Genomic DNA, 25,016 nt, shown 5'->3' with positions numbered 1-25,016 from the left:
TGGCTACCTATGAGAGAAAAGGTATATTTGAGCATAGGATGGGGATTAGGAGACAAAATGGTAGATAACTTTGAAAGCTGAAGGGTGGTATGGTTGAAATTGCGGGTCTAGACTCTTATTTTGATGATAGTAGATTAAGTCATTCAGTGCAAACCTCCTGCTGAGGATAATTGGATTACTACTCAATTTGTTTTTTAAACTTTGCTTGGAAGCATCAGAGAGATAACAAGATAGTGAAGAATTACCCGGCAAAGATCTGGGGCAAGAATTTGGAGATGTGAACTGGGGTTCTGGCACTACTTGTTTTTTGTTGTGGGTGTTTATTGATATAGGTTGAGGCAGTGGAAGGGCTGAGAGATTGAGCTGTACTTTTGACCACTTTGCAGAGATAAGAGGAAAGGAAATGTAATTCAAAGCTGCCAACTAGGCTTTTGGTGAATCTGCCTTATTTTGGGTTTAGATTCAAAATGGCTACATCTAAGGAACAAAGATGAGCTAGAAATAGACTCTCATAAACGCTACAGCTTGGGTTTGAAAAATGTGAATCCCTGCAATTGAATGTCAGCAATCAATCCTAGATTGTTAATGTCCTCAGATATTACAGTTCTTTAGGCAATATAACGGCAACATAGGCCTCCAATTATTTCTGCAAAGGACATTGCAGTACAATATCTGGCCACAATAAAAAGGAAAATAACCAGGCTTAGAAAGGAATAAGACTGAATGATTAAAGATGGGTAGAAACACTAGACAATAGAAATATATATGCAGTGGGCCCCAATATTGAAGTCTGTGAAAGATTTAAAAATAACTATGCTTAGGAGAACCTGGGTGGTTCAGTCAGTTGAAAATCCCACTCTTGATTTCAGCTCAGGTCATGATCTCAGGGTCCTAGGATCAAGTGCCATGTCTGATTCCCAACTCAGCAGAAAGTCTGCTTGAGATTCTCATCTTTCTCTCTCTCCCTCTTTGTCTGCCCTTCCACTCTTCTCTCTCAAATAAATAAATAAATCTTAAAAAAAAAGTTTATTATTTTCAAAGAAATAAAAAAAGGAGATATTTTCAGCAAAGAACCAGAAACTGAAAAAAGGAAATTCTAAAACTGAAAAATAATTGAAATTAATAATTCAAAGGATGGATCTAATGGTACATTAAACACAGATTAGTAGAGAAGAAGTAACGCAGAAGATAAGTCAGAAGAAAATATTGAGAATAAGTTTGGAGAACAAAGGGATAAGAAATATTGGAGTGGAGGTATGAGACATGGAAGATACAGCAAGAAGGATCAACTTATATGTGATTATAGCTTCAGAAAAAACAAAGAGAGAAGAAAAATATTAACAATATTTGAAGCAATAATGACAGAACTTTCCAAAACTGATGAATAACATCAGGGAAGAAATTTCAGAAGAGCTAACAAGCATGATAAATAGAAACAAACTTCTATCTGAGCAATTAAAATTGTGAAAGCCAACAGTAAAAAAGTGAAACTTTAAAAGCTGATAAAAAATAAAGAAAAAAATAGTTTAAAAGAAAGAACAATTATAATAGGTGGATTTTAAACAGAATCAGTGGAAGCTAAAAGACAGTGAACTGATAGCTTTAAAGATTTCAAAATAATCACTGCTATCCAAATACTATAGTTAGTTAAACTGTCTTCTGAATGTAGACAAAAACTTTTCAAATACAAATTCAGAATTTTTTTCTATTAGCAAATTCATATTAAAGGAAATAATAACTGGTGTTCGTCAGGTATAGGGGAAAGCAATGTCACATATAAAATCAGAGTTATAGCAATAGAAATGAGATATAGGGTAATATTAAACATACTGATTGTATAAAACAATGATAAGTACTTATTACATTTATGGGATACATTATTAGTATAACATATAAAACTCAAGTGGGTTAAATAGACTTAATCCATGATCATGGGAAAATCATAGTAAACATTCATAAATATTTTAGAAGAATGATAATATCATATGTAAAAATCTATGGGGTGCAATTAAATCTTGATTGGGAGGGGAGACTTAGAATTTTAAATGTGAGGACAGGTTGAAAATAAACAAATAATTATTTGAGAATGTAATAAATAGAACAAATTATAACCAAAGGAAGCAGAAGAAAGGAAATAATAAAAATCAAATGAAATAGAAAAATAATACAATAGAGACAGTAACTCCCACATTTCATTCTTTGCAAAGACTGGTAAAATTCATAATCCTCTGGAAAGACTGACTAGGAAATGACATATGTAAGGAATAGAAAACACCTTTTCAGATCCTATAAATGTTAAAAAGATTGTGAGAAGACACTTTGAATAATTTTATGCCAATAAATAAGCAAAAATTTCTAGAGAGCTATAACTTAGACCCAGGAAGAAATAGAAAATGTGGATTGTCCTATAATTCTTAAATAAATTCAATCTCCGGACCTAAATGGCTTTCCAAATTAAAGAAATAAAACCAATTTTATACAAACTCTTCTAGAGAAAAGAAGAAAAACAAGAAGTCTTTGCAACTAATATTATGAGGCCAGCATACCCTCCATTCTAAACTGGTAAGGGCATTATAAGATAGAATATCTTTGTCATAAATAAAGGTGAAAATGAATGCTAAAGAAATTGTTAAATTCAGCAATACATAAAAAGGATAATACATTAGACCATGTAGGTTTTATCCTGGTAATGCAAATTTGTTTAAAATCAGAAAATCTATCAGTGCAACTCACCACACTAATGGAATAAAGGAGAAAAAACATTTATTATTAGGTAATCATTGATCAGTGCAATAGAGTCAGAAAAAAATTCGATAAATTAAATTTTCTGTATTGTCAAAACTTTTACAACAGAAAGAAACTTTCTTTTTTTTTTCTTTTTTTTTTTAAGAAAGAAACTTTCTTAAAGTAACAAAGGGTACCCACAAAAACCTGTGTACTAAATGAGAAACTTGAGACAGTTCTTCCCTGAATCTAAGAATAACATAAGCATGTCTGCCATCATCATTTGGAGTCTATGGAGTACAAAATAGCCAGAAAAAGAAATATAAAATATAAATATTGGAAAGAAAAGTAAAACTCCTGTTACTTACAGATGATATGATAAGCAGAATATTTTAAAAACACAATTAAATCATTAAAATTAAAAGTGAAGTTAGTAAGTTTGTTGAGAAAATCTCAATATACAAAATCAGTTATATGTATATACTGGTAAAAAAAAAAAATTAAAAAGGTACCATAAGATATCAAGTAAAATAAAGTGCTTTTAAGATCTCTATGCATATAACAATATACTTATTGAGAAAAAAACTTTTAAGGTTTAAATAAGTACATGATAATGGATTGGAAGATATTAAGCTTCATTTTCTTTTTTTTTTTAATTTTTTTTATTTATTTAATTTATTTGTGATCGGCACACAGTGAGAGAGAGAGAGAGGCAGAGACACAGGCAGAGGGAGAAGCAGGCTCCATGCACCGGGAGCCTGACGTGGGATTCGATCCCGGGTCTCCAGGATCGCGCCCTGGGCCAAAGGCAGGCGCCAAACCGCTGAGCCACCCAGGGATCCCTAAGCTTCATTTTCAACTAAAATCCCAGTTGGCTTTTGCATGGAATTAACAAGAAAAATTTGAAATTTTTGGGGTGCCTGTATGGCTCAGTTGGTTAAGAAGTTGCCTTTGGCTCAGGTCATGATCTCTGGGTCCCGGGATCAAGTCCCGCATTGCACTGGGCTCCTTGCTCAGCTTCTCTCTCTCTCTCTCTCTCTCTCTCTCTCTCTCTCTCTCTCTCTCTCCCCCTCTGCCCTTCTTCCCCCCACTAGTTCTCTCTCTCTCAAATAAATAAAATCTTTTTTTAAAGAAAATTTTAAATTTACATGGAAATGCAGAAGTCCACGAAGATCCAAAATATTCTTTAAGAATAAGGGTAAAATGGGTGCCTTTGGCTCAGGTCATGATCCTGGAATCCTGGGATCAAGTTCCGCATCAGGCTCCCAGCAAGGAGCCTGCCTCTTCCTCTGCCTATGTCTCTGCTTCTCTGTGTCTCTCATGAATACAGAAATAAAATCTTTAAAAAAAAAAAAAAAAGAAAAAGAAAAAAGAATAAAGATAAAATAGGAGAACTTACTCTGTGAGATTTCAGACTTATTATAAAGCTACAGTAATTAAGATTGTTGGCACAAGGGTAGACAAAGAGATTAGTGGCATAGAAAAAAGAGGCCTGAAGTAGACACATACCTAGGTGGATATTTAAATTATCACAAAGGTGGCACAGCAGAATAACAAGAAAAGGAAAGTCTTTTAAATAGAATTGGAACAATTCAAAATCTACATGAAAAAAAAAAATAAGATGACTTTTATTTCACGCCATACTCTAAAATGTCTATTCTAGATAGACTGTAGGCCTAAATGTGAAAAGCAAAACAACAAAGCTTCTAGAAGATAATACAGGAAACTGTCTTTATGACATTGAGGTAGGGCATGTTCTAATGTAAGAAAATATCAATACATTTTACTATATTAAAATGAAGAGTTTTTGTTTATCAGAACACATAATAAAAAGAACAAGGGGACAAAACACAGAGTGAAAGAAAATCCTTACAACATATTTAATTAACAAAGAACTTCTATCCACAATATATGAAAAATACTATAAATCAGTAAGAGGATGTCATATAATTTAATAGAAAAAGGGCAAGAGACATAAACTGGCACTTCACCAAACAGAATATCCAAATGGCCAAACAACATATGAAAAGATAATCCAGCTCATGCTCATTTGTAGTTAGGAAAATACAGACTAAAATGCAGTAAGATGTACCCTCACCAGAATAGCTAAAATTAGAAAGAGTTGGTGACACCAAGTATAGACAAGGCTGTGGGAAATGGTAACACTATTCATTACAAGTAGGAGAGTAAATTGGTCATTGTCTATAATGTTGAAAATAAGCATATCTAGGGCAGCCTGGGGGGGGGGGGGCTCAGCAGTTTAGTGCTGCCTTCAGCCCAGGGCCTGATCCTGGAGACCCGGGATCAAGTCCCACGTCGGGCTCCCCGCAAGGAGGCTGCTTCTCCCTCCGCCTGTGCCTCTCTCTGTCTCTGTATCTCTCATGAATAAATAAATGAAATCTTAAAAAAAAGAAAATAAGCGTATCTTAAAATCCAGAAATTCTGTTCATAAGTGAATGAAATCCATGGGCATGAAGAGACATACAAGTAAAAGAATATTCATAACAGCATTATTTGTAATAATCCCAACTTGGAAGCATTCCAAATGTCTATGTAGAGAGGAATCTACAAATTGCAATACATTCATGTAACAGAATGCTATATAACAATGAAAATCCATGTAACTTGGATGTGGTCTAGCCCTGTGTTGCTGGTTTAAACAATCATTTTGTCATTGTCTCTCAGTCCTGGGGTTTGGCTGAGCTCACCTATGGTATTCTTGCTTGAGGTCTCTAATAAATAGTTATTTGGTGATTGGAGCTGGAGTCATCATCCATTCAAAATACATGATGTTGATGTTAGCTGTTGGCTGTAACCTCAGCTGGGCTCTGGCAGAGTGGTATCCCTTGGGCATCTCTCTATTTGATCTCTATATAATTGTTTCTCCATGTTGTGGACCCAAGGGAGCTCAACTTATTATAGGGCAGCTGGAGGTGCCCATAGTGAATATCCTCAGAGAAACTGGCAGAAAGAAGCCCCTTGGCCTTTTCTATCTTGAAAGCCATGCAGTGCACTTCTACCAAATGTTTTGTAGACTCTCCTAGATACATGTTGTACAATTTAAAAAGCTAAAAATTGAAAAGAACACAGCTCCAGTCTAGTAAGGAGGCCAGGATCTGGAATAATAGGTTATTGAGAAAAATGTCAATGTATCTGGGATAATAGTATTGTTTTTATTTTCTCACTACCCTCTAAGGCTTAGCTCTAGCTCTTGACAACCTGGCCCTGACCTCCTTGCTGGTTTTAATCTTCCTTTAATAGATACCTAACAAGAATGCTGAGATTCAACTGAATTGTGTTCTTGCACTTTTTCATGTTATCTCTGTGACAGAATAATGGCCCTCCAAAGATGTTCACCTTCTAATCCCCAGAGCTTGTGAACATGTTACCTTCCCTGGCAAAAGGGGTTCTGCAGATAAAAATGTTGAAGCATCCTGAAATGGTGAGATTACCCTGGATTAATCAGATAGGCCTAGTGTAAACACAAGGAGAGTCAGAGTAAGAATCTGAGAAGGAGATGTGGTGACAGAAGTGGAGGTCAGAGTGTGCAATTGCTGGAAAGGGCACAATCCAAGGGATGCAGGAAATCTTTAGAAATCGAAAAGGCAAATAAATGATTTTTTTTTCCCTCTACTATCTCCAGAAAGATCCAATCTACCAACACCTTGAGTTTGGTCCCTTAAGACCCATTATCTGACCTTTAGAACTGAAAGAAAATAGACATGTGTTGTTTTAAACTGCCAAATTTGTGGTAATTTATCACAAAAGCAATAGAATCTAATGATATCCCTCCTCCTTCTTTTTTTCACTTTTGACATTTATGGGAAATTGTTTGGTTCTACTTGAAATACTTCCCTAGGCCAATGCTTTTTAAAATCATACCTGGTGGGGATGCCTGGGTGGCTCAGTGGTTGAGCATCTGTTTTTTGCTCAGGGTGTGATCCTGGAGTTCCTGGATGGAGTCCCATATCGAGCTCCATGTGGGGAGCCTGCTTCTGCCTTCGCTTATATCTCTGCCTCTCTTTCTGTCTCTCTTGAATGAATAAATAAAACCTTAAAAAAAAATCCTACCCACTGTTAAAGATTCAGCTCAGATGTTCTCTTCTCCTCAAATCCTTTCTACCATCAAAGTCAGAAATGATTCTTTATTTTCGAAACGCCAGGGCACTTACTATCCTGATGGCCCACTAATCACATATTATTTCAAGTTATTTGATATCAAGGTGCTATACCTTTTTTGCTGTTTCAGTTTCCTCTACAGGAATTTCACACATATTAGGCATGCACATTTGTTGAATGAATATAGGAATAAAACAATGTTATCAATTATTTAAAAATATTTCTAGTAATAATACATAAAATCATCAATATTTTATGCAAAAAATAAAAAATTAAATTGTAACATACGTTTGCAACTTCATATGATCCATTTAATATCTGTTCCATGTAATGATTTAGATCTCTGAATCTTTTGTGGTTTGAATTTGTAAAAGGTAAGTGCCACCAATGAGGAAACCTGTTTTAAAGAAAAAAGTGTATCTTTTATTAGTTTGAAAATTGGCCTCTGCATCTTAGGGTTGTTCATGAATTTATACCATCAGATTGAAAGGCCAATGAAAATATTTTTTAAAAAATGGAACACATGAATAATCCTGAGGGTTTCATTAACATAGTTGTGGTCACTTGCACTGTTTTAACTTTCATTAATATTAATACTAATTTAATTTAATTTACCACATTAATATATATGTTGTTTCTTACTGTGTTTATAGAAGACCACACATTTTGTCCTTTAAATATATATGGAGGCCTGATAAATGCTTTCTGAAATTTAATGATTCATAAATTTCAAAAAAGGTTAGATTGTATTATTTCTTTTAGGTTCACTAGCGATATTTCTTCACCAACTAAATTAAACATTTTACCAAGTGGCATATGTTTCCATCTGGTATTAGTCTTTTGGAACAAAGTATCACTTTCCTCAAGAGTTAAACTTGCGGAATTTCCTCTGCTCTATCTGATGATTCCTCTTGTTGGGGTAGATGTGATTAAGACCAATTACTAAGTGGAATGATCTGTTAATGGTTAGCATTTGGTAACATATTTTGCTGGATAAATACATCTTTTTAGGAACTCTCTAGCATATTCCTCTGACTGCAATCTTGCTGCTGCCTCCTTCATACCTCTGCTTCTTTGGTGTAGATATTTCCCTGGTGTAAGGGGCATGAAGGGATAGTGAAATGCTGTCAGCAAATACAGAAGTGTATAACTGTGAGCCATCTAAACTATTCATGGCTTCCTGTTGGAAATGTTAAGGAAGCCCAAAATCATGTTTGTGTACTTAAATAATTGACATTTTATTTTGTAAAGGTTTTCCTGCAGTTATAAGGCTTACGGTATTAAAATTTTTCATCCAGATTTAATTATCACAATTAGTACCATATACAATTAACCAAAACATAGAAATGCATTTGATAAACAGATTGGGCAGGTTTTACATATTAATTTGTATATCTGTAGATGAATTCTCCTTATGTTAAAATAAAATGGAGTTCGGTATCAATTTTATTCCTTTGCTGATGTTTTTACAGAGGTATGTACTTAAAAAATCTTGTATATAATTAAGTATCAGAGAATTGAAGAATTTAGCCAAAATAAAGTTGTTCAATTGTTTGAAATGTTTTTGAGTTATATGCCAAATATAGCAACATTTTGTGAAAATGATTTTTTATGACCTTTTATCTGACAATGCCATCATGTCCTCCCTCCATTTTGTTTAGGCCAAAGATTAGGTAACACTTGACTTGCAAACAGATTTGATATGTGATTATTACAATAATTTATTTTTTCAATACCAACACCAGTGTTTTGGTTTGCCTTTTATTTGATTTTCAGAGATTTTTTCCTCTCTGGGATAAGGCATCAAAATAAGATTCTGGATGGTTGGGAGAAAAGTAATGTTGAAAGTAGAAGAGGGAGGGATCCCTGGGTGGCGCAGCGGTTTGGTGCCTGCCTTTGGCCCAGGGCGCGATCCTGGAGACCCGGGATCGAATCCCACATCGGGCTCCCGGTGCATGGAGCCTGCTTCTCCCTCTGCCTGTGTCTCTGCCTCTCTCTCTCTCTCTGTGACTATCATAAATAAATAAAAATTTAAAAAAAAAAGTCAATAGTTTAAAAAAAAAAAAAAAGAAAGTAGAAGAGGGAAAGGAAGTCAACCCTTCTTAAGCCAGTTAATTTTAAAGAGGACCATTAATTTTATAGAACATTCCTATGCCTGTGTTTCCTTGGAAGGTACCCAGAGGTATAAAAACAGTGTGCTTTGAAGACCACTGTTCTATACTATGACTAATTTAAATTTTATTCTTTATGACTCTAACTTTCTGATCATACTCTCCAGGACAGGTTTACATAATTCTTGTAGAGCTTCTCTTAGTAAGCTTAGAAGTCGGAGGAAATTTTGCTTTCATCGTTCATTTATATGCATTGTTGGAAGCTTTAGCTCCTTTGGGACTGTCAGCACCCAAATATAGTCAAGGGCATACAGGAACTATATGCCTTGCTTTCCCCCACCCTGTGCCCTCCCCCACCCCTGCCTGTACACAAATACACATTGCTGGAATGGTTTTTAATTTTTTTTTTTTTTTTATTTATTTATGATAGTCATACAGAGAGAAAGAGAGAGAGGCAGAGACACAGGCAGAGGGAGAAGCAGGCTCCATGCACCGGGAGCCCGACGTGGGATTCGATCCCGGGTCTCCAGGATCGCGCCCTGGGCCAAAGGCAGGCGCCAAACCACTGCGCCACCCAGGGATCCCTGGAATGGTTTTTAAATCAATTTAAATACCAGGTGGTAGTTGTTGAGCAAGGCATAATCCTAACTAAAGCTGAAAATTGAGAAGAGGCATATGGAGAGAGATTACTAACACTTTTAAGGTTTTACAAGTTGTATTAATATGTAGTACAGAGATTAAAGTGTAGAACAGAGAAGTTTTTGAAACCAAAAACGGCAGCCACTTAACAATGACTAACATATTTTAAATCATTAATTAGTAGAGTACAATGGCAACCACTGATGTTGAATTTGATATTTGCAGTCAAACTTGGAAATTTTTTTTTTTTTTTTTTTTTGCTAGCACATCTTTTTCCGTTACTCTATCAGATGTTTTTTTGGTAATTCTTAAAGCTGGTGCTGCCTTTAAGTTTCCATAATGACATTCCTTCCCTCTCAATCTCTTGAACATACTCTAAGCTGTTGACTTCTTGATGCTTAAAGCATCTGCATTTCAAAATTTCTGTGACGTCTGCAAGCACACTTTTTCATAAACATGAACTACTTTGCTCTTCAATATTGCACAGTATCTCTCCATCCATTGATAACTTTACTTAAATTCAAATTTGGAAAGTGACTAAATCCTGAAAGCCTAGTGAAAATCCACATGTATAAAGTATGTCAGGTTAGATATGGGCATTCACATTGTTAAAGGGCCATTTACTTAAAAATCTCAGTATAAATAAAATAACATTTGATTTCCCTACGTGCCAATATAATCTCTGGCAAGGTCATTTTTTTTAAAGTCAAGATACTCCTTTGGTATACACTGAAATCTATGACCTAAATTTGGCGAGTTCTAAGTGATGAGTTTTAAAAAGTTTTTTGAACAGAAGTAATTTTCAGTTATTCTTAATGTGTTTATGTTTAGTATTTTTAAAATTATAACATGAACAAAAGCAATGGTTGTCGAGATCGTTTGACAATGAACATAACAATAAATTAAATTTAGATTATCCAAGTAAAAGTTAACAATTCACAACAAAAGTGAGTTGGAATTAATAAATTTTACTTATATACTAAATAATACTAATGAATTGTTTTCTGGTATAGGAAATAATTATATCAGAGCTTTTTATTGCAATTATTTGTTGAAAGAGTAGATATATCCAATTTAGTTCTGCATTTTCAATTTCAATCTTATTTTTATAGAAAAAAACTAAAAAATATATTAAATATAAAAATGGGCAAATAAAACAATTTTCCTTATAACTGATGAAAAATGAAATGGCTTCTGAATTTTCAATCTACAAAATCAATGGCTAGAAGCAAACAGAGAAATTGCAAACCTTGTCCTGTTTTTATGAGACAAAGGTTCTTTACTCTGGGAGCAATACAGACTCTGCTGGGATAGTTTCAATGGCATTTGAGTCAGAATGCTGTGTTGCTTACAAATAGAAAATCCCATAACCGTAATTTTTCCTTATGTTCAAGGACAAGTACTTCAGGCAAAATACTGGGGAGGACAGGGCCTTACTCTGGGAGAGTCAGTGATGCAAACTGCTTCTGAAGTTCGCTGTGAAGTTTGGAAAACTGGTCAAATGATTTTTCTGTCAAGCTTGTTTCATTGTTACTGCGTGTCACCTGGATTAGATACAGCTGCAGAAAATAAATAGACAAAAATCAAAAGATGGCATTATCAACCTGTGATACATTTTTAAAAATCTGTTTTCATGTAAGCTAAACAAAGCAAGAACTTTCTGCAAAAAGTCATCACAAGAGCTAAAAGATGCAATTTGTAAAGGCAAAATTACCTATAAACACACTATATAAAGATATCATAATCTTATGTACTGGGAACAGACTGCCTAATTTCTGCTCTTTTTTCATGTGGACACTTTAATTAGCTCTTGATTTATAGTCTACCAAAGGGCAGGAACTGTTCTCTTTGATGGTTCTCTACTAATAGCTCTGGTTGTTATGATTTCTCCTTAGAACATTCTCTTTTAATGGTACTTCTGCTCAAATTGTAACTGATTTTTCATTTGCATAGTAAAAAAAAAATCATGATATAAAGGAGGATGTGTAGCATAGTGAAGGGAAGTCTGAGATGAAGTCAAGTGACATTTAAGTCAAATTGACAGACTTGAGACTTACATGACTAGTTTTCTTGCTGAACCCTAAAATTGTCGCTCTTTGAATTGACCTGGTTGCATTCAGCATACAGGATTCCTGGGAAAAATTCTGTGAAGCAGATTTAGCAGGATTTATGGATGTCATTTGTGCAAGTGTATGGATCAGGTTATTTAATTTAACAGGGAAGCATTCCAGACTTTCCTTTATTTTCCTAGAGAAACAAAAAAGAAAAGATAGTGAGTAACATTTCTCTAAGTTGACTCATTTCATTTAAAATTTGTTTTCTTGTGTTTGTTAGATGTTGAGGAAAAAGTCAAGAACCATGTCTGTTTATTTATAAAATGTTATTTTTATAAACCCCAAGTTCACATCTTGAGTTGTTAGAATATAAAAGAAACCTTCTTGGTGAAATATAAAACTAACTATAATTTTGTATTTTGACTTATTTTAGGTTTTAGAAATAATTCATTTAAAATTCAATTTTACTTTAAAATTATTTAAAATATTTAAATAATTCCAGAAGTTAAAAACTATAGAACAATGCATATTCCATGAAGCTGAGCATCTATCCTTGTACTCTATATTATTCCTTCTCTCCCCATATTTAAATATTTAAAAAGTTATGGTTCAAGTCTTACTGCTTTATTTTATTTTTGTATATATTTGTGTTCTCTCAACTATGTTGCAAAAGTGTTGCATATTATATACTATGTTTAATATACAGTATTCTCTATGAAATATTTTTCACTCTGTGGTCTTAGTTTTTGGTGTGTTTCTGCTTTTTAAAGTTTTGGGTTTTTTTATATTTAAAGTTTGCAGTTGTGTTCTAATGATATAAATATCTTCATATAATGTTCTTCATCTTATCTGTACCATCTTCTCTGGTATCTGATTTGGAGTGTTGTCCTTTTTATCCTGGTTAATACTATAAAGCAAATGGTGAGCTTATTCTGTTCATATGTACTTCCTATTCCACTTCCATTTTTTATAGAGTTGTTCTACCTACATTGTATAGTGTCTGTACTATACATACTACCTCGTCTCTCTTCTATCATATGAATCTTAAATTTTCTACCAGGCAATATGTCTGCATCTTTGTCATTTTGACTACCTGAAACTTATTCTCTAGTAAAGTCCTCAGAAAGTATTTAAAGAAATCGGTTTCTGAATTTTGGGTGTGGACAATAGTTTCTGACCTGACTTAAAAGTCAGTTTGGCTGGATACATCATCCTTTATGTATTTATTTATTTGAGAGAGAAAGAGAGAGAGAGTGTGTGTGTGCATGCACACAAGTGGGAGAGGGGCGAGGTGGGGTAGAGGGAGAAGCAGACTCCTTGCTGAGTAGCGAGCCCAATGTGGGGCTCAATCCCAGGACCCTGGGATCATGACCTGGGCCGAAATCAAAAGCCAGAGTTTAAACTGACTAACCCACCCAGGCACCCCTCACATTTTCATTTTTGAATGCCATAAAAACATTAATCCATTCTCTTTTGGAATAAAGAATTAGTATCCGAAACTGATGACATACTGAACTTCTTTCTCCTATAAATAATTTGGTCTTTTTTTCCTGGATGCTTGAAGGAGGTTTCTTTTTCTTCAAAGTACAATAGTTTTTCTAAAATATGTTCCAGGTTGGTTATTCTGAGCAATTTTTCCAAATATTCAATGTGTCTTAATGTAATTTCAAGTCTTTTGACTTCAGAAAATGCAATTATTATACCAGCATTTATTAAAATACTAAATAAATGAGCACCTGGGTGGCTCAGTTTTGTCTGACTTTTGATTTTGGCTCAGGTCATAATCTCAGGGTCCTAAAGTCGAGCCCTTTGTCAGCTCACTGCTCAGCGTGGAGCCTGCTTGAGATTCTCTTTCCCCGTGCCTCTCTCCACCTGCACTTTCTCTTTCTCTCTCTCTTCAAAATAAGTAAATAAATCTAAAAACAAATACCCAATAATTTAGGTTTAATACCATTTTAATATACTATTTTGGTTTTCTTTTTTTTTTTTTCTTTTCTTTTCTATTTTGGTTTTCTTATCAGGGTCTTTCATTATGTATATACGTGCTGGATTTTCATTGCCTTTTTTCATTTCTTTAATTTAAAAGTCCTCCTTTTGTTCATCTTTTTCTCTGGAGGCATTGTTATTTTTGTCATGTTTATTCTGTGTTCCTTCTAGTTTGCTTTTAGAATTGTTTTCTTTTCCCAGAAGTGAACCCACAACTATATGATCAATTAATCTTCAACAAAGCAGGAAAGAGTGTCTAATGGCAAAAGTCTCTTTAACACATGGTGTTGGGAAAACTGGACAGCAACATACAGAAGAATGAAACTGGACCACTTTCTTACACCATAAACAAAAATAAATTCAAAATGTATCAAAGACCTACATGTGAGACCTGAAGCCATAAAAATCCTGGAAAAAAACACAGGCAGTAAGTTCTTTGACATTGGCTACAGCAACTTCTTTCTAGATACGTTCTGCTGAGGCAAGGGAAATAAAAGCAAAAATAAACTATGGACTCCATCAAAATAAAAAGCTTCTGCACAGCAAAACAAACAATCAACAAAACTAAAAGGCAACCTATGGAATGGGAGAAGATATTTACAAATAATATATCTGATGAAGGGTTAGTATCGGAAATATATAAGGAGCTTATCAAACTCAGCACCCAAATAGTGAATAAGTGAATAATCCTATTAAAAATGGACAGAAAACATGAATAGACAGTTTTCAAAGAATACATACATTTGGCTAACAGGCACATGAAAAGATGCTCAACATCACTCATTATTAGGGAAATACAAATCAAAACCACAATGAGATACTATCTTACATCTGTCAGGATGGCTAAAATTAACAACAACAAAAAAACCCAAGTTTTTGTCAAGGATGTGGAAAAAGGGGAACCCTCCTGCACTGTTGTTGGAAATGCAAAATGAGGCAACCACTGTGGAAATCAGTATGGAGCCTCCTTAAAAAGTTAAAAATAGAACTACCCTACAGTCCAGGAATTACACTACTGGGTACTTACTCAAAGAGTACAAAAATAATACTAATTGAAAGTGATACGGGCACCCCAATATTTATAGCAACATTATCTACAATAACCAAATTATGGAAAGAGCCCATATGTCCATTGATGAATGGATAAAGATGTGGTATGTGTATATATATGTACACACACACACACACACACACACACACACACATATATATATATAATGGAATATTATTTAGCCACAAAAAGAATGAAATCTTGTCAATTGCAATGACATGGATGGAGCTAGAAACTGTTAAGCTAAGCAAAATAAGTCAATCAGAGAAAGACAGGTACCACATAATTTGACTCATATGTGGAATTTAAGAAACAAAACAAATGAGCAAAGGGGAAAAAAGAGAGAGAGAAAGAGAGAGAGAGAGAGAGAGAGGCATTCCAAGAAACAGAGTCTTAATTATAAACAATCTGATGGTGACCAAGAGGGAGCTGGGTGGGGGGATGGGTTAAATAAGTGATGAGAGTAAGGTGTGCACTTCTGATGAGCAGCAGGTGTTGTATGGAAGTGTTGATTCACTATAAATTAACTACTAATACACTGTATGACTTGCAACTAATATTGCATGTTAATTGATATTTAAATAAAAACAAAAAATGCAATAAAAGTGTTTTATTTTCTTTCTTGAATTCAATCACCTTATTTCTGAGTTTTTCTAATTGTGATACATATTGTTCTTTCATGTCTTTATCATTGTGTTAATTTCTTTTAGCTCAATTTGAAATATAAGGATACAATTTCTTTTGTGGGAATGTCTTTCTGGCATACTTCACTGTAGGAATTTTGTTTTACATTTTACTTCTTTATTGATTAATATAATTTTGTATGATGTTCAAACAAGATCCATTTTGTTTGCTCATTTGAATATGAAATTAGCATTCCTGAACTTTTAGGAAGGAGTAGAAGATTTTTTGAGAGCCTGAAGCTCCTTTTTCTGTTGCTATTACACAGTGATAAAAACTGTTTAATATTTTCTGAGATATGCTTCTTTTGCTTATTCCCTCACCCCATTTTTTTTTCTAGACTTTGGTTTTATTTTACTCCTATGATCTTTCTCCTCTCTCATGTTGGGATATACACCTAGCAGTTTCTCTTCGGTGTAGAACTTTTTCCTGGAAGGGAGCTCCAGTTACTTTTGAAAGCTCATAAAGTTCTCTGACCTTTTCAGATCTGCCACAGAACCCTTGTCCTTCCCAGTGAATTGAAGTGTGTAAAAATTCTTTCCAGTTTTTGCTGCTGTTATCAAAGTGGTCTGCTCAGCTTTCCAGTGAGTACCTGTGTCATCTTTGGAGTCTTGTTCTCAGATCAGATGACCTATTGCTTCTTTAGTTTCTTCCCATGATATGCTGATACATAGGTCTTAAAGCTGAATGGTTTGTCCTACTTGCTCATATTTTAGTGTTCTTGGGAAGACTTTGTTGTCTAGTTTTGTTGTAGATATTGTTCACAGTTATTGGATTTTGCTACTCTATTTGATAGGTCTGCTTATTTGGAAGAGATTCAGGGATATTAAAAAACTTGACTTTATATAATAGATAAAACTCAAGCAACACAGCAAAACATGAAGAAAAACAGGAATTCCCTTCATCCTTCCTCCATTACCTCTACAGAAATAACTACTAGAAACTATTTGATATTATTCTTTTGAAGCTTTCTCTATACATTTGTGCAAACAAATAGATACACAGACATACAAACCCTATATATTTACTCCTACTAAATGCCAGGTGCTATTCTAGTTTTGGGATATAACAACAACCAAAATTTTTCCTTTTACAGAGTTTGTATAATGTGAAATTCAGACAATAATGAAATAAACATTTAAAGATTAAGGATTTGAGAAAGAAACATACACTAGTGCTAAAAAACACTGAAATAGAAATTGTAGAGATAGACTATGAGGTAGGTAAAAGTGTTGCAATTTTAAATAGGATGGTCAGAAGTAATGTCACTGAAAAGAGAGTTGAGTGATTTGACACAGTCTTAATTTGTCAAGAGTGTAGGCCATGGGGATTTCTGATAGAGGACATTCGAAGTGGAAACAACAGGTAATCCAGAAACTCAGAGGTAGCTGGGTGACTGGTGTTTGGCAGATGGCAAAAAACAGCAGTGTGGCTGACAGAGTGAGGAGGGAGAGAAAGGAATTAGACAAATAGAGCACTGTTTTGTACGGATTGTGATGTTGTGTGATATAAAAGTAAAATAGACAGGAGAAAAAAAAACACAACTCTATGCAATGTTGTAATCTGCTATTTTAACTTAGTAATATATCACAGTACCTGAAAGTATACATACAGTCATAAATTTAACCAATATTTTTTATTACAAAGACTATTCTTTCCTTGGTGATTCAATTTTGTCCAATACTAAGCCTCTATATATGCCTGGGGCTGCTTCTAGCCTCTTCACTGTGTTGCACTTGTCATTTGTCCATTTCTGTGTCAATATTACCCTTCTTCAAAATCTGGAACTTACAAGTTTTGAAATCCACAGCTCTTTTACTCTCTTCTTCTTTAGATATTTTTTCACTGTTTTAGGTCCTCTAGTCTCCCAAATATATTCTGTTTGTATTTTATTTTTTTAATTTAAATTCAAGTTAGTTAACATATAGTGTAGTATTGGATTCAGGAGTAGAATTTAGTGATTCATCACTTACATATATAACCCTTAGTGCTCCTCAAATGCCCTGAACAAATGCCCTCCTTAATGCCCATTACCCATTTAGCCCATTCCCCTATCCACCTTGCATCTCCAGCAACCCTGTTTGTTCTCTATATTTAAGTGTCTCTTATGGTTTGCCTCCCTCTCTGTTTTTATTATATTTTATTTTTCCTTCCCTTCCTCTATGTTCATCTGTTTTTAAATTCCACATGAGTGAGATTATATATTTGTCTTTCTCTGACTGACTTATTTTGCTTAGCCTAATACACTCTAGTTCCACCCATATTGTGGCAAATACAAGATTTCATTCTTTTTGATTGCAGAGTAATATTCAATCCTATATATATCTACCACATCTTTGTCCATTCATCAGTTGATGGACATTTGGATTTGGACTCTTCCCATAATTGGGCTATTATTGATAAAGCTGCTGTAAACACTAGAGTCCACATGCCACTCTGAATCAGCATTTTTATATCCTTTGGGTAAATATCTAGTAGTGTAATTGCTGGCTTGTAGGGTAGTTCTATTTTTAACTTTTTGAGGAACCTCCATACTATTTTTTAGAGTGGCTGCACAAGTTTGCATTCCCATCAAGAGTGCAAGAGGATTCCCCTTTCTCTGCATCCTCACCAACATCTGTGGTTTCCTGAGTTGTTAATTTTAGCCATTCTGACAGGTTTGACATGGTATCTCATTATGGTTTTGATTTCTATTTCCCTAATGATGAGTGATGTTGAGGATCTTTTCATGTGTCTGTTAGCCCTCTGGATGCCTTCTCTGGAAAAGTGTCTATTCATGTCTTCTGCCTATTTTTTTACCTAGATTATTTGTTTTTTTGGGTGTTGAGTTTAATAAGTTTTTTATAGATTTTGGATACTAACCCTTTATCTGTTACGTCATTTGCAAATATCTTCTCCCATTAGAATCAGCCTAGCAGGCTCACCCATACAAAAAATAAATGTGTAAGTATTTGAGTGGTATTGCATTGAAACTATAAATCAATTTGGGGAGAATTAATATTTTTACTGTATTAAGACATGCGGGGTGCTGAGTGGCTCAGTCGGTTAAGCAGCTGCCTTTGGCTCAGGTGATGATCCAGGGTTCTGGGATGGAGTCCCAAGTTAGGCTCCTGGCCAAATAGAAGCCTGCTTCTCTCTCCTCCTCGCTCATGCTCTCCTTATCTCTGTTGCTATCTCGGTCTCTTTAAAAAAAATAAATAAAATCTTAAAATATATATATTAAGATACGCAACCAGTAAACATGGTAGATTTCTCCATTTACTTAAGTCTTGTTTTACATTTCTCTGTTTGAGCTCAGATTTTTTTTTCCTATGAAAGATTTGCATTATCTTTTGTTGGATTTATTCTCCAGTTGAACATGTTTTTGTTAACGGCAAATTGTGCATGCTATCTTTTCCTAAATTTTAAATAATATTTGATAATATGTAAATGGATTTTAAACTTATATTGATTTTAACAATATTTCTGTATAATCTTTTGAAATTTGTATAGATAGAGTTTTTGTTATCTTTGCACTGCTAAGACCCAGTTCAGTATTAAATGGAAGTGATGATAGCATTTTTGGTTTGTTTCTGATTAAAATATTTCACCATTAAGTATAATGTTTTCTATTCAGTTTTAGCTAAGGCATTCCTTTCTATTCTGGATTTTATTTTTTTAAAAAGAGTGATTCTAAATTTTATTAACTGCATTTTCTGTATCAATTGAAGTGATCAGATAACGTTTCCCCTTTAACCTCTTTTACTACAGAGTCTTGGTTGTTTATCTTGTAACTGCTTACTTTACTGAACTCTTGTTACTCCAATTTTGAAAATTCTCTAGGATTATTTTATTTGTTCCTATTCAAAAAGAAAATAATAATATATAAAACTTAAACATAGAGCTTTACTTATCAATATAAAGACATTATTATCTTTTCCTGACATTAATGGGAATGCTTGCAATTTTTCACTTTTAAAAGTATGATGTTTATCTAAGTTTCCTTCTATTCTGAACTTCCTAAAATTTTCTAAGAGGAATGGATATTGAATATAATTAAATACTACTTTTCTGGGTTGGCATCTATCAAAGTTATCATGCAATGCCTTCTTTAGACTAATCTGCCATGTCCTCAGTGTTAACAATGTAGTTCAATAATGTTTAATAATTTTCCCCTCAATTTTGCAAAACTTCAAACCCATTTATCTTGTTCTAGTATTAGACTCTTTAAAATAAATTCCAAAATTTTCCATTATTACACATCAATCTAGGTCAAAATTCACTTAAAAAGTTAAAATATGGCTCTGATCATTATTCATTTCCACAGTGTTCATATTTCTAAAGATATTCTTTGACTTTATGAATTTATGGGTATATTGTACAGTATAAAACATTCATTTCTTTTCTCATTCATAGTTTAAAGAATTAAGATAATAATAGTAGTATTAGTGCAATGCTACTCATGATTTATGGAGAGCCAACCATTCATTCATTTCTTCAACAAATATTTACCGAACATATTTTATGTGTTGGGGTGGAAAGCTTGAGGGTGACAGCATGTACTCACTTCTCATAAAGATAGGCTATGAATCATAAATCATAAGTTATGATCTATTCACCTTTACAAAATCTCAAACACATCCATGCCTTACTTTTACATTGCCCAAAAGTCAATATGTACGAAGACTCAAGGTGACGGATGAACTTTTATGATAAGCCTATAGTTTAAGGGTAAACTTTGACCTAAATCCATCTCCTATCTCACAGGTGGCAGATTTAACAGGTCAGATAAAATAGCACTGTTAAGTATGACCCAATTTGGTGTTGGGGCCCTGATAGTAGTAGGTTTCAGGCTTCTGCAAAGATCTGATTTATGCAAGTGGCAACCCTACAACTTATTTTGTTTAATGGCAGCATCAGCAGGATTATACTTTGGAGTATCCTCATATTACAGGTTCAAAGTAGCAGCTGGAAGGAACTAGTTCTTAAATTTCTTAGAGGAAACCTCCATATCATCCTGATAAACACTTCTAACTCCCTGTCAGGCACTGTTTTATGTGCTGGGACATAGAGATAGAAAGAAATCAGATATCTGCCCTCAGGGAGTATATATCCTTTGGCAGGCGCTGCACTAAATGCCTTATGTTATTTTTTTCATCCTTATAGGAAAGCAGTAAAATTATTTTAGCAATAGATTTAAAAAAAAAAAGGACCAAGGATGGTTAAATGAAGACCAAAGGTGACATCATTTAGAAAGTAGTATTCAAAAATTTCAGCTGATGTTTACCTGATTCCCAAGTCTGCTCTCATTATTTATAATAAGCAGCCTTTCAACTTTGTCTTTAAGACTAGCCAATAAATATGTTTAACATGGAACTCTTAGGTGGAATAAAGTCACTAAAATAATGATCTTTCAGTTTTTACATAAAAATAACCCTTAGAAAAATGCTTAAAAATATTTCTTATAGCCAGGGAACATAGTCCAAGTGGTTATATAATAACCACAAAATTAAGCCTTAGATCCTATCTTAAAATGTATACAAAATCTATTATATTTCATAACATATTCACCTTTTCATATGATATAATCATTTTAAATTGCTTATCAGTAGAAACAACTGCTGCTAACAGGTTTCCTAGCTATGAGCATGAGAAAGAGCAATTGAGTTTATTAGTCTCAGAAAACTGGGTTGAATCTAGGAGGTCTGATCTTCTATGCCAGGTTCAACATACAGACAGAGAACAGTAGTTGTCTTTTTTTTTCTCAGATTAAATTTTGTAATATTTTTGAAATCATATTTATATTAATATGTGACTGTTAAGGGGCAAAAGTTTTTCACTGTTTTATGAGCCATAACAGAATAACCACTGAGGAGAGGTGTCTATAATGCTGTGGAATGAATAGCAGTTGAGTGAAGCTTTTGAGGCAATAGGATAGAAATTTCAAGAGCATATTTCTATTGCTGAAGTTGTTTATATCATTTTTTTGGTTTGATAGAATACCTGTTGTACCAGTCAGTCTCTTTAATAGTCTCAGAGAAATATTTCTCAAAAATTTTATCTGTGAAGGAATTTGCATAAGAACATTCTTATTTGCCACTGACTCTGTAATTGTATCATATATAAATACAAGAGTTTCAAGTGACTCATACTTCCCATGAATGAATTTCTTCATCTAACCTCCAAACTTCATTCTCATTGCATTGGTTTTGGCATGTGTGATAAACACAGTTTTTTATTTTCCCTTTCTGTATTCAAGTTACTGATGGAGTGTCCAGCTTTGTGAGTCATTCTTAACAATTCAGAGGGAACAATGGCTTAATACAACTTTGTCACAATTTCTTTTATTCTGTGAAGAAAAATAATAGTTCAACGTTGAATTTGTAATCTCTAAAATATCTGACCAACACTTTCTCATTCTTAAGCCTGTAAAGTGTGCTATGGAGATAATTCTTACTTTGTTACAAGTTTATAACTGGAATAATAAGTATTCAAACCCACATATTTTAACCAAAAAAATTACCATTCTGAAATGAATTCAGTGAATAATTATTGCTGATGAATTGATACACAATAAAAAAAGTTCTTCTCTATGCATTTTCAGTTTTAAACATTCAAGATTTAAAAAATAATAAAAAAATAAAAATTCAAGATTGTCTGGCATGACAAAGAGATGATTTTGGCTGCACAGGTATGCACACATGTATGAACACAAACTTTTAAGCTTCATGTTATAACCTTTTAAATAAAATAGATACTATGAAAGAATATCTCATGCTAATCCTTGTGGCTTCAATGGCCTGGTACCCTAATTTAAGATACATGGTTATAAGCATGTAGACATTTTCTTATTAAACATTTAGATGTTTGGATATTTTCTTACCATATTCACCTAATCTGAAGACACTAAAGTTAAAAATATCTATATTTATCTGAGACTATCAGAGCATTAGGAGTTTCACATGTAGGATTTTTCACCATTTGAAAAAAAATCACTGTGTGATTTTGCTTAAAGTCCTGGAAGAGGATCCATTATGTAAGAAATCAATTTTGCTCTATTCTGAACTCACTTATTAGTTCTGCCCGTGATCTCAAGAAAGTCCATTAGCTTCCAGGAGACTCAATTGTTTCATTTATAAAACACATATGATGACTAAACCATGCCATTCCCCCAAGACCGTTGATAAAATTGAATTAGGTAACATATGAAAAGTAATTGGAAATAGAAAAATATTATGCAAATATTATTTCAGAAAGCTTACTACCAAATAAGTAAAGAAATGAATATATATGAGCCCAAAAGGTAGTAAACTACAGATAGAGGGATAAAAAAGAAAACAAAAGTGGAGATTTATGGTTTTATGGAAAATGACTTGAGGTAAACTGAAATCCTACAAAAGAGAAATTAGATAATGGTTAAAACAAGGGCAGCTTTAGGTTTATTTTTCTTTTCTTCTCCTTTTTTTTTTTTTTTTTTTTTTTTTTTTGCTTCATTCTTTGGACTTGGCTTACAAAAAAAAAAAAAAAAAGGAAAGAAAAGGAGAGAAAAAACTGCTGTTTTCCAAGTTAAAGTTTGAAGTCTTCAAAATTTACCTACAAGGTTAGGGAGCCTTATGTAAATGTCATCACGAGCACTTAGCTCTGCATATAAACAGGAATTCTAGGTTCCATGGTCTGACTATCAATAAGTAATTCTTACACTTAGGGATGCTATTTAGAAAAACCAGCCAAATCAGAGCAAATGGAAGAAAGGGATTAGAAAAAAGGTTGATGGACTGGTTTTAGTATGTAGAAGTTTTATGCTAGTGAAATGATATCCCAGGCTTCTATTCCCACCAACCCCCCACCAAAGCCAGCTTATTTTATTGATAATAAGCAGGAAAATAAATCTTAACATGCAATAATATAGAAAAATCAATAGCCATAAATGGTGCTGTAATTAAGGTAATAAAAATCTTTAAAATGTGAAAAAATACACTTTAAAATAGTAAATTAGTCTAGTTGTGTGCAACTCACGGAGTCAGGAATAGCAGTGAGGATAGGCTGATGCATGTAGCTAGCTGTTCTGGGGGTTAGCAGCTGTTGTGAAACAGCGCCACCTGGGCTATTCATCTTTTTAAACTAATGACTTCTGGCATTCTTGGTGGGTATGTTGAACTTTCCAAAGGCTCTTAACCTTCGGCCTGATAGTCACCTGAAGAGTTAAAATATCTTTTTAAAAAAGCTAATAGCTAAGGTGTATCATGAATTGATATTTAGGGAAACTGGGCAAATTCTCAGTTTAGCATATATAATTCAGAAACAGAGGCTTTCCTATTGCAGAATTTTAGAACAGTAGCCAAGCTATCAAGCATTGTAATGAGTGTGACTGGGTCGTGCAACTTAGGAAATACAGCATTGTAAAAAGTGTACCTGCGATTAAAAAAGTAGTTTATAAAATGAATTTAGTTCAGATTTATTTTAATAATTTATTTCTTTTAGGGATCCCTGGGTGGCGCAGTGGTTTAGCGCCTGCCTTTGGCCCAGGGCACGATCCTGGAGACCCGGGATTGAGTACCACGTCGGGCTCCCGGTACGTGGAGCCTTCTTCTCCCTCTGCCTGTGTCTCTGCCTCTCCCTCTCTCTCTCTGTGACTATCATAAATAAATAAAAATTTAAAAAAAAGAAAATAATTTATTTCTTTTAAATGAGAGACTTTCACAATTAAAGGGAAACTTCCACCTGGTTTAATTTGCATTTCTCTTTGCTTTACTAATTTAGGGAAAGTTGGATATCATCATTGTTAATTCCTCTAGGTTCTGTTTTTTGTTTTGTTTTGTTTTGTTTTCTTATGGTTATACATTTATTTCTGTGGGTATCAATGGTTAATCTAAGGCAAAGGAAGACTTTGACTCATATTTGTGGAATTACAACAATCCTTGAGATAACAACTTGCCAAGTACTAAAAAAGCGTCAAGAAAATTTAATGAGAGCATGTGGGTGGCTCAGTCAGTTAAGGGTCTGCATTCAACTCAGGTCATGATCCCAGGGTCCAGGGATTGAGGGGCACACATCAGGCTCCCTGCTCTGCCGGGAGTCTGCCCCTCCCCTGGCTTGTGCGCATGCTCTCTTTCTCTCTCTCTATCAAATAAATAAATTAATTAAAAAAAAAATTAATGATAAAAGAATCCAGGATTCTGCATCCCTCTCCCATATTTTCTTTCTCAATTCTGAGGAGAAACTAGACAAAAGGCCATTGAATTATGTTTGGAGACATTTGAGCACAAAGGGTCTCATCTCACCCTGTAGGCATGAATAATCTCAGGAGGAATGACAGAAACACTGGGAGTTGCTAGCATTATGTCTACACACGCTCGGTGGCTCACAGATTCTGGCTGTTATGAGGAGTCCAGGAGTACTCTTTCCAGAGGTCATCGACATTTCTAGTAGTTTCATAGTTGTACTTGTTGAAACAGTCATTGTGCCTGTCCAGAGGCCTCTCATAACTACTAAGACTCTTCTCTCTAAAGCTCAAAGTTCAGAGAAGAAACTCTAGGCTGTCCTTTGTAAGGAGTGGCCCATGATAGGTGAAAGAATGGGCAACAGAATCCATGATGACTGCATGAAGGGTCCTATCCATTTGGAACAAAGGCAACTAGGTAAATCAACTAGACCATCTTTCTCTGGAATTTA

The 25,016-nt window shown here is 34.1% G+C and overlaps 1 protein-coding gene across 2 annotated transcripts in view; it reads right to left on the bottom strand.

Annotated features, from left to right (window-relative positions):
- The window catches only part of PIK3C2G (phosphatidylinositol-4-phosphate 3-kinase catalytic subunit type 2 gamma), a 373,997-nt gene that overhangs the window by 53,975 nt on the left and 295,006 nt on the right, over positions 1 to 25,016 (bottom strand). For both annotated transcript variants that reach the window (XM_041735425.1, XM_041735426.1), the window contains 3 exons: positions 11,651 to 11,840; positions 11,031 to 11,152; positions 7,132 to 7,240 (listed from right to left, as the gene is read on the bottom strand). In XM_041735425.1, the coding sequence (XP_041591359.1) occupies positions 7,132 to 7,240; positions 11,031 to 11,152; positions 11,651 to 11,840 (421 nt within the window). The remainder of the gene's footprint in view (positions 1 to 7,131; positions 7,241 to 11,030; positions 11,153 to 11,650; positions 11,841 to 25,016) is intronic.

The sequence above is a fragment of the Vulpes lagopus genome, chromosome 21 (genome assembly GCF_018345385.1).
Source record: "Vulpes lagopus strain Blue_001 chromosome 21, ASM1834538v1, whole genome shotgun sequence".
Taxonomy (NCBI): Eukaryota; Metazoa; Chordata; class Mammalia; order Carnivora; family Canidae; genus Vulpes; species Vulpes lagopus.
This window is presented reverse-complemented; position numbering and strand designations above follow the sequence as displayed.